At 40.6% G+C, this 10,862-nt stretch overlaps 1 protein-coding gene across 1 annotated transcript; it reads left to right on the forward strand.

Annotated features, from left to right (window-relative positions):
• Positions 1–1,067: 1,067 nt before the first annotated feature.
• ZNF503 (zinc finger protein 503) lies at positions 1,068–7,446 on the forward strand. Its single transcript, XM_088474953.1, has 2 exons — positions 1,068–1,841; positions 3,038–7,446. Exons 1-2 carry the CDS (start codon positions 1,587–1,589, stop codon positions 4,418–4,420), a joined length of 1,638 nt encoding a protein of 545 aa, XP_088331079.1. The 5' UTR covers positions 1,068–1,586; the 3' UTR covers positions 4,421–7,446.
• Positions 7,447–10,862: the final 3,416 nt, after the last annotated feature.

Here is a 10,862-nt window from a genome sequence, read left to right on the forward strand (position 1 = left end):
GTTTTCATTCTTTTATCCATTAGAAATTGGAACACAGGTAAACCAAAAGCAGTAGAAATGTCTTATAGTGCAGTGCAGTGATTAGCACCACTAGTAGTAGGTAAGGACTGAAGTCTATCTGTGTAATCATTTGGAGAGTATATGTTCATTAAGTCGTCTTATTCAGTTGAATGTAACCCTTCTCATATGCATATGAACGCATTGCTAATAATAATTATAATTTAAAAAATAGGTTTAGCCTCAACACTGTATTGGAGTTGATCCTCTAATCCTTTTGTGTGCAGCCCTTATTTCACCTAAACTACCCAACAATATAATTCTTAGCGTAGTTATCAAGTTATCAGCAAAACAGTCTTTTGTGGCCTAGAGTTTCCCACAGTTTATAAATCTATTCTATTTAGCCATAAAAATGTATATCTTTATATATGTATGTACTTTACCTACATTTGGTATCAGTCACCACATTAACCTGGTTACAGTACATAGCCAGTAGACCTGGACAGCTATTACTGCAAAGTCAAGCAAGTATTTTAGCCAATGTCCCAAGTATCTGGTTTTAAAAGTAGAATAGTAAATTATAACATAAACGTAAATTATAACATAAACAGAGGCAGACTCTACTCTACTTATCTGCTCTTAAAGGTGGGGTATATGAATACCATTGCAACAATTAGTATTGCTATTTAGCTTAGGTCTCCAGGATTATCAAAGTGAATTGGGTTATGTATTTTTACAAGGGGTTATCCCTGCTTTTCCACTCTGCAATGTGAGTAGGTTATGCCATAATAATGGGTGCCATAATGAAGCAATTGCACTGTAATCTGCCACATCACGGGCTCCTCTTTCAGTGTACAGAAGGATGAGAATAATGCATTGCAGGAAAATAAGGCAGTTGGGGACATGAACCATAAAATGTGAAGTAAGCCCAGTTCTTTGAGCAAAGAGGCGAAACCACCCGGAGGAGGGTGTAGGGAGGAGGGGTGAGCAGGGAAGAAAGAGAAGAGCATTAGCAGCGCAGAGAAAGGGGACGTCACATCCCCTTGACCCTCCAATCACCTCGGGGTCCCATTTGATTGGAAGGCGGCAAAGGCTTTAATCTCGGCTCCCAGTCACAGGCTTTTGAAGTGAGTTTCTCTGGCAGAACCCCGGCTGGATGCGCTGCTGCTCACACTGTGCTCTGCAGCAGCGGGAGTGGGCGCTGGGACGTCGGCAGACAGGACGGATCTGGCTGTACGGACTCCTATCTAGGATCCAGGAGCGGATTGCACATCGCAGTGTCCTTGGACAGTGATACATCATATCCCCCGTATAAGGCGGGATCGCTACATTATTTCCAGACGCAGATCCTCCCACACAGCGCATCTCTGGCCACAGTGCGTCTGCTGGATACGGGACTCACACGTCTGCTCGTTGTGCCGACCGCTGTGTGATCTCTCTAAGGTCCTGCGATCAGAACGGAATAAGTTGCCTGCTGGATCCAGACCTTCTTTCTATCCCGGACACATTACCGAGGCTCAGGCACCCGGGGTCACTCCCCCACCCCCTCCCCCCTGCACCCCACCCTCACCAATGCCTGTCCGGGGGACATGATCAGTTCTCCCCTGGCTGCTGTAAGTCGTCTGAGTCCGTCATCCCGGGAGAGCAGAGAGAGCTGGGAGAGCAGGAGCGGAGCAGCCCCGGCCAGCAGAGCTTTTGTCCACCCTGTGCCACCCAGCGACCCCCTACGCCAGGCCGGTCGGCTGCCCATCAAAGTGCTGAAGATGCTGACAGCCCGCAGCGGACACATCCTGCACCCGGAGTACCTGCAGCCCCTGCCCTCCACCCCGGTCAGCCCTATAGAGGTAAGCGGGGATCACAGTGCTACTATGTTACTAGTGCCTGTATCCAATTCCCTAATCCTTATACTGTTCTAAATGATAGTCCCTGTTCCTGCTGGTACTGCCCTCCGCTCCTGTCCTCACCCACACTGATATCTCCATCGTGTCTATAGTCACCCTATTATCTAATCTGCAGAAATACAGAGGGCTCATTATTAATCCCCTGTCTGGTAGCGTAGCGGACCTCACACTTGTCTGGCTGGAAATAATAATAATAGTAGTAGTGATAATCATTTTATGTAATAAAAAATTTATTCTACCCATATGTAAATGTGTGCGGAGAACACCGATTTCATTGTAATTGTAGAAAGAAAGTGAAACTCTTGTCTCCCGTTACTACATAGATAGATGACATGTATGATGCATTATATGATGCATTATATGATACCGCACCTGTAAAGGAAATCGTGGAAAGGCCGCGGCAATAAGTCCATGTTGAATTACAGTCATTCTTTTCTCCTACTTGGACATGGGAAGGACCAACATCACCCTCTAGTGACCCCTCTGCTCTCTTCATTCATATACAGTCATGAATGAATTAAGATTATATAGGGGTATAGGGGTTACTTATTTGCTGAAATATCTACAAAGCCAGAGTAGGTGACTGCAATAATTTCTTCATTTGGACCTCAGGTTTACTCTTGTAACATACATGTGAAATACATTGTATAAATGTTATAATTATAGTTTTATTATTATTTATTATTATATTTTGTCTTTTATTTGTACACTATAAAATTGATTGAGTCCGATGCCACAAAACATTGGAATTAGTAATAGTTATTTTGAGATAGGTAAAGGGGGCACTTCTTAAACAAGTGTCCCCAAACTTTGACATGAGTACCTACATTTTATTTAAACCCCCCCTAATGATGTTAATGTAAATGATCTGTACATAGTATAACCACACACACCCATTCACTACAATGCCGCCAATACTTTGCCGTGTCCAACCATTGTACCATACAGTATGTCTAGTGATATTTCCTATGGCAGCATTTATATTATTTGCATTACTAAACTACAGGTTGTATATATCTATTTGTTTGTCCCGCATGTTTAACTCCCTCTGATGATGAGGGCATTGTACATTATTTGGGGGGAGAGAATGATCCGATGATAAATAAGTAATATCTCTGTGTCCCCCCTCCTGCCCCCAGCTGGACGCTAAGAAGAGCCCCCTAGCCCTCCTGGCCCAGACCTGCTCTCAGATCGGGAAGCCGGATCCCACACCCTCCAAGCTATCCTCAGTGACCGGCTCATCCAGCGGGGCGGACAAGGACTCCAAGTCTGGCCCTCTCAAGCTCAGCGACATCGGGGCTGAGGACAAGTCCAGCTTCAAGCCGTACTCCAAGCTGCCGGACAAGAAGGAGTCGTCCTCTGGGGATAAGTCCGGATTTCGGGTGCCCAGTGCCGCCTGCCCCCCTTTCACTCCACGGACCGGCAGCCCCGGCTCCCCCCGCACCCCTCCGCCCTCCTCAGACTCCAAATCCTCCGGGGAGAGCGCAGACAAGAAGGAAGCGGAGCAGTGCACCAAGAGCTCGCAGTCCGAGGGCGGATCGCACGGGAGGCTGAGCGTGGACCTTTCCCAGGCTCACCCAGAGGGTGGTACCGGGTGCAAGAGCCTCTCTGCGGCCCCTTCCCCCACCTCGGCCTCCTCCACCTCTAGCTCCTCCGGCTCCGTGCTGGGCTCCGGGCTAGTGGCCCCAGTGTCACCATATAAGCCCGGCCACACTGTCTTTCCTCTCCCCCCGGCTGGCATGTCCTATCCGGGCACTCTGGCTGGAGCCTATGCCGGGTACCATCCGCAGTTCCTGGCTCACGGAGTCTCTCTGGACCACACTAAGGGTAACTCTTTGATGGGCGCCCAGCTGGGCTCCTTAGGCTGCTCCAGCAAATCTGCCTCCAGCCCCCTGACCGGGGCCTCTCCTCCGTCTGTCATGACTGCAAGCTTGTGCCGGGACCCTTACTGCCTCAGCTACCACTGCGCCTCCCAGCTGGGCGCCAGCGCAACTTGCGCGCATGACCTCAAATCAGGATACCCACTGGTGTACCCCAGCCACACGCTGCACGGAGTCTCACCACCTTCTCTCCCCGGGCACCCTCTCTATCCCTATGGCTTCATGCTCCCCAACGACCCTTTACCCCATGTTTGTAACTGGGTCTCAGCCACAGGTCCCTGTGATAAGCGCTTTTCCTCCTCCGAGGAACTGTTGGGCCACCTGCGGACACATACTGCTTTTCCAGGGGCAGCGGACAAATTGTTGCCCGGATACCCAAGCTCCTCATCCCTGGCTGCCGCTGCTATGGCTTGCCACATGCACATGCCACCCACGGGGGCCTCACACAGTCCCCTCACTCTGCGCAGCCCTCACCACCATCCATTGGGACTCAGTAGCAGTCGGTACCATCCATACTCCAAGAGTCCCCTCCCCACAGGTGGTGCCCCAGTGCCAGTACCTGCTGCCACAGGACACTACTACTCGCCATATGCGCTCTATGGGCAAAGACTTACCACAGCGTCTGCTCTAGGATACCAGTGACTTCCGCTAGGGGTCTCCAGCACTTGGAGATAACAAGACATAATTATGTAATTTTTTTTTTATTTTCTAATGAAAAAAAATAAAATAGATTTTGGTGTCCATCTGAGGACTGGGTCCATGGACACTTTTATTTATTTATGTTAGCTCAAAGCAGGACGGCCCATAAAGTGCATTTCTGGATAGGTAAAGTGAAAATTCCCAATGTAGTGTTTTAAATACCAGGGACAAAATAACGCATTTTCTCGTAATGTTACTTAAAAAAAATAATAATAATGACTGCTTTTATCGTATTGTATCTTATTTAACGTCTCATTGGGTACAAGCCCCTCCAAAATCTTACATACAATGCATGTTTGTTACTAAAACAACCAGCGGTTTGTCATAACTTCAAATTGCAGTTATTTTTAAGGTGTAAACAGTAAAAAAAAAAAAAAAAAGAGAAATTGGTATTTTTTGTATGTATTCTGGAAGAAAAAAATGATTTTATTGAAAAAACAAACCCTAATTTGCCTTATTTTGTTCTGGTCTGAACACATTTTTTTCATATTCACTCATCGAATTCAAGCCTGTACAAGCTTGATCAGTAAATTTGCATCTTGTACCAAACTCACAGTGTATTGCTTTTAAAATATTAAAAAAGAAACATTATATTTGCTTTTATATATATGGTTTACTTTTTTGTTATATATGGGATTTATTTTACCTACCTGACTGCAAATCATTTTAATACTTTTAAAATAAAACCCCCCATAAATTTATATATGTCAATTTCCACTATTAAATTACTTACAATTATGTGGAAAATGGTAAACTGCTTGCTTTTGCAGTTCTGGAGACAAAAATGCAAACAAAATAAATAGTTATATATAATTTGAAGAATATTTAAAGTGATTTAAAATGAAGTGTGATTGTGATTTCCTGGTCACTGTCAATAGGTAATATGAGGGTAAAATAAGTTATATTTTCTTGTGTTCTCTCTTTCTCTATCTCCATATCTTACACACGCGAAAACAAACTAGACAACACAATACGGTTGAGTGCTGAAGGAAGATCGGTAAAACATAGATTTGCTAGATCAAAAAGTATAACAGTACAGTATGTATCAACACTACATTTATGATAATTACCTAAATGGAAAACTATACTGACCGATCAATTTGTCCTAGGAGGGAATTCAGTACTGGAAGAATTCTAGAATACGAAGCAAATTGAATGCAAATTCTAGAATCCACAGTAGTAGAATATATATATATATATATATTGTGTGTATGATTATTATTAGAAGTTTGGTTGGGTACATGCACAACTGCGTCGGGTGACATATTGCAATCACATTTACTGTGGCTAGTGGTTTTGCTGACGCTAATTATCTGTTCATCCTGGCAGTGGAGCGCAGTTATAAAACCGCAGGTTGTATCCTTTGGCTATTGCTAGTAATCTTATTAAACCTCAACCTTTAATTATCTTTAACAAATGCCTGACTATTTACAAGGCACCCAAACAGATCTAACACAACCAAAAAGTATAAGAGCTATCATTGTCATCAGCACCTCTTTGTTGTCCGGGTGTAAGAAAAGTGTTGAAGGGATGACTATTTTCTCCTAATATTGTTCTAAGTGTGTAGGAGGGCCGGGGGCCTCTCAGTCCTAAACAACCTATCTCGGGGCACGATTTGACGCCTCTGAATGAATCGAATCTTCATCTGTGAGAATCCTCTGTACGATGGTCAGACACATACCCAGAATCGTTCTATTAAAGTTATATATAGAGAGAGACGTACAGCTCGATGTCGGCAATAAAGAAGAGGAACTTGTGTGCTATACAGTATAACCCATATTGCGGTGAAGTTCAGACAGTGAATGTTGAGTCTCTTATAGGATAAATCAAATGGAAAGAGACTAATTTAAGTGCATGAAACTGTTTTCCTAAATGTTTAGATTTAGAACATTATACACATTTCCACATTCGCAATATGTACAAGAGATAGATGTAATTATGTAAGAAAATGCTCACATCCTTCCAAGAAGACAATATATTAAATTAAGTAAATAAATTAACAAATGCACACCACTTTAATTTAATTATTGCTAGATCTGTTTCGGGTTGAATATGGACTTAGATACGCTTTCTTCTTGGGCAAACACTTATACATAGGACCTTCCTTGTGAGCCGGAATATAAAACTATGAAGCATCCTTTACTGGGTAAAAGAACAATCTAAACGTGACAACTCCACAGTACGGCCCCACTACTATTTGTCCACGCATAAAGTGGTCACACTACACTAGTGTCATTACCAGGTAATCTGTGGAGCTATTCCATGTTTCATTAGAACAGCACACTTTAGCCTACCAGAGTGTATTAAGAACTAGCTACAAAAAAGCATTTAACTTTATATTATGTTGCAAAATAAATGCAATAATATTTAATCCAATTTGTCAGTATGTAGGCGGGTTGTGTTAAACGATATATTATTTGTACGGTAATATATAATTCTATTTGAAGAAGAAAATAATAATGCACAATTCTTATATAAATAAAAGTATTTATTTAAAGGCACTAAAAGTAACAACGAGCGCACTGCGTTGGGCAAAAAAAAATGACAAAAATAATGCTAACGATGGTTATGATAATAATAAAATAAAGATAATATTCAAATCTAAATGCCGTAAATGAATTAATCTGCTATGCCAAGATTTGATACATTATCTGAAAACAGCCCTTGCACTAGATTTACGAGAGGTATTTTAAAGTACAGCAAATATTTTCTATCTTTTTTTTTACATTGTCAGATATAAATCGAATCCTGTTTGAATTTTTTAAAACGTCTTTTTTTTCATCAAGAGATGACATAGCTGACAATTCTGTCACAAACCTTCAGTGTCAAAACCGTGTATTAATAATAACAAAGCAATGTGAATGGACGCCTACAGGAACCTGCAAGTGGAAACACTTGAGAGAGTTTTAAATGGAATGCAATTATATACACGTCCCATTTTCCTTCTCATCAAGTGATTTGATTTAATTTTCATTTCAGCAATTGTGTTTTTCAAAGATCTATAGGATTGTCTTGAATAACAATAATATATATTAAAGAAAAATCTTACAATAGCAATGCTGTCATGTTCCAAACTGCATCTCATTTCAGTGAGAGGGAAAACAAAGCTATTTGTAATGAATCACGAAGCAGGATAACCCAAGACCTCATATTGTGAATTCAAAAATGTAAAGAGTAATATGATCAGGTATCACTTTTTATTCTTTGTTATATATATATATATATATATATATATATATATATATATATATATATATATATATATATATATATATATATATATTTTTTACCGGGGAGTTGCGTTAGGTTAATTTGGTCTTTCAGACGTTCCCTATTTTGACCACTAGAGGTCACCACTAATCTCAGACACCAGCACATGTACTAACTTTGCATTTAGGTGCAAAATTTGCACTGAATGACAGGAACCAATCATAAAATATTGACTAACTTATACTACAGTGACAAAAGCTAATGACTGATTGGCTGCTTACATTCACTGCAGTTTTGGCAAAGTTAGCAAAGGAGCCCATACATGTAAGGTGGAAATTTGTGCCTCCCTGACATAACAATGATGTTGTTCTTCAGTCACTAAGAACTCAAACAGTAAATAAAATGTAAAAACCCCCACACAACTCCCCATCCACCCCAGAAGCACACAGTGTTGCAAAAACAGATTCTATTTTGAGAACTTGCACAATAATACAAGTTTAATAACCTTTCAAAGGTAAAAGAAAATGTATTTTTGTACTGATATTGATAGGTCACATTTTTTTTCTAGTGAGCTTGGTTGTAATTCCACTACGATTCATTTTTCTAGAGTTGGAAACAATCTCTGATCTATAACAAGGAAAGTGTCTTCAGATAAATATACTTAGACAGATAAAAGGAGGTGATGTGTGTGTTTCCAGAAAAGACAGTCTTATCTGGCATGTAATTCCAAACTCCATGAACACCCATATAAATTGCCAGCAAAGAAAACAATTGTCTTGAATGTGTCTTTGTATGGATGATCTTATCAGGATTTCTGGGAGACAAATTCAGGCTCCTGAAATTGTTACTTTATCTACAGTTAAATCTTTTGTTTTACAAGAATCATTCTTCACATCAGAAGACATACTAAACACAAAGCTGAAATATTATATCTCATGCAATTTTATAATTCTTCCCTTTGTGACAGCGTAGAAGTGAACTATAATAATTTGTCCTATCATCGGGAGTTGGGATACACAAGACAAATGAAAAATGAGGGGAACATGCGATCTCTGCGAGGAGTGGTGATGCTATTGGGAGAAGATGGTCTTCCTAGGAATAAGGCCTTGCATTTTGTTGCAAATTCATTAGAATTATGATATGTCAGTAAAGTTGGTCATAAATTGAGCCATATATTTATATATTTGGAGGGTTATGTAATAATTTTCTAAGCCAATGATGTGACATTATCACTTTAGTATTCATTAATTCTGGTGCACTTGTATTGTAAGGAAGGAAGGTGCACATTTATGTTTTCATCTAAACGCAATGCTATTGAAATGAGCTAAAAACAAGATACAGCACAGCAGTAAGTTTTAAGGGCCTCTGAGACTTTTTTCGTTTTCATTTTGTTATTTAGTTCAAAGTGCCTTGATTTCAGACAACATATAATAACCTGGCAATGTGCTGCAGCAACTTAGTACTGCACATGTACTGACAGTCAAAGGACATTGCACTCCACTGGGATACACTGGTGGCTGTCTGCCTATAGTGGGCGTTTCTCACTGTAGTATAATCCTTATTATTTGGCTACAAGGACAGTTGCTCCTTATAATGTGGAAGGGATGGTATACTCCCCAGGATCAGGGATACTCATCAGGAATAGCAAGTAAGGTAGGTGGCATATAATCAAATGGATCAGGTCTAGCATAGGAATACATATAGCCACATTGTGAGACAATTACATAGGAGGAGATGTACTAATCTCTGGAAAGTGATAACTTAGAAAGTGATAAACTACCAGCCACTCAGCTCCTAATTATCATTTATAGGCTGTGTTTGAAAAAAGACAGGAGCTGATTGGTTGGTAGTTTATCACTCTCCAAGTTATCACTTTCCAGAGCTTAGTACATCTGCCCCATAGTCACATACAGGTAAAAGGTCAGGTAGGGCACTGAACATTCTAAATCAAATAAGTAACCATATAATCAGCAGTGCTATACGTAATTGTGTAGTGAAGGGATCTGGATTTAAATAGCGGTAAGGGAGGCAGCTAAACCGAGTTAAAGTTTTATTATGCATGTCCCCAGCAAGTGATCTTAAAACAATGCACAAGTATATGTGTAACATGATGTTGTGATAATCCATGCACACAAAGCAACACTTATGAAATTACACTTCAAGGCAGACAATCAGCAGTGGGTAAGCATGTTATTGTACATGAATTTAGAGATTCAAACTGCTTTTTATTTTTCTGTTTGCATTTTACAAATAAGCATTTGGGACCAAAGGCTTCTGTGATTCAAACACAGTCTAGTTATAAACAGGGCAGGGTACTGAAGCATGATTATTTTAAATTATGAATCCAGCACTCTGGATCTTATGTTGGTTATTCAAGGACTTTACACTTGTTTTTTTTATTCATTGTTAAAATCCCATCCCATTCCCATTCTATAACTTGATGGGTGTCGCTTGCATCTGTTTCTCCTATCATCAGCGGTCTGAAACTTACATATAGCCTGGACTTCTGACAAGTGCATTTGTTAATCATTGGGGCCTCTCTCTGGAGCAGAAGACGTCTGATGCAGAAGCAAATCACAAAGCAAGGAAATAATATTTAAAAAACAATGAATAAAAAATGTAGAAAACACCCCATAAGACATTTAAGATGAAAAATAAGCAAAATAAAATACATTAAATTTGATGGCATTGTCTGACCACACCTGAAAAGAAACACTCAGACACAACCTGACGTTGGAATTTCAGCCACATTTGAGCCTTCAACTAATTAGTATGTGAAGCTTAAATAAATTATCATACATCAGCATCAAGCAGACAACTATAACATTTGACACACCAAATAGAGCTTGGTGCCAGCCGACAGGGGGAGAATGGTGTTAGATTAGCTGATTGTACAGCATTAATGGCTAGAGATGCATGTACAGAGATGTATGAGATGTCACTCAGCTGTTACAGGTAGCAAGGATGTCTCTACACGCCACATAATGGACAGATGTTGTGGATAAAGCTTGCTGGAGCCTGCATCAGGGCTAAGGTTTTGCTCACATAGGTGACTGAGAAACATACTCAGCCGAGTTTGCTGTGCTTTGCACCAATGGCATTCTTCTTAACCATAATTACAGTTCTTAAAAGATCATGTCATTTTGACACTTTCACTGTGACCAGTGATTTTTCT

This window comes from Taudactylus pleione, unplaced genomic scaffold (genome assembly GCF_031769625.1).
Source record: "Taudactylus pleione unplaced genomic scaffold, aTauple2 ptg000157l, whole genome shotgun sequence".
In the NCBI taxonomy this organism is placed as follows: Eukaryota; Metazoa; Chordata; class Amphibia; order Anura; family Myobatrachidae; genus Taudactylus; species Taudactylus pleione.

Coding starts and splice junctions, on each gene's coding strand:
- ZNF503 (XM_088474953.1), top strand. CDS start 1,587: ATGATCAGTTCTCCCCTGGCTGCTGTAAGTCGTCTGAGTCCGTCATCC. Junction 1,842..3,037: donor CCCCGGTCAGCCCTATAGAG/GTAAGCGGGGAT, acceptor TCCTGCCCCCAG/CTGGACGCTAAGAAGAGCCC.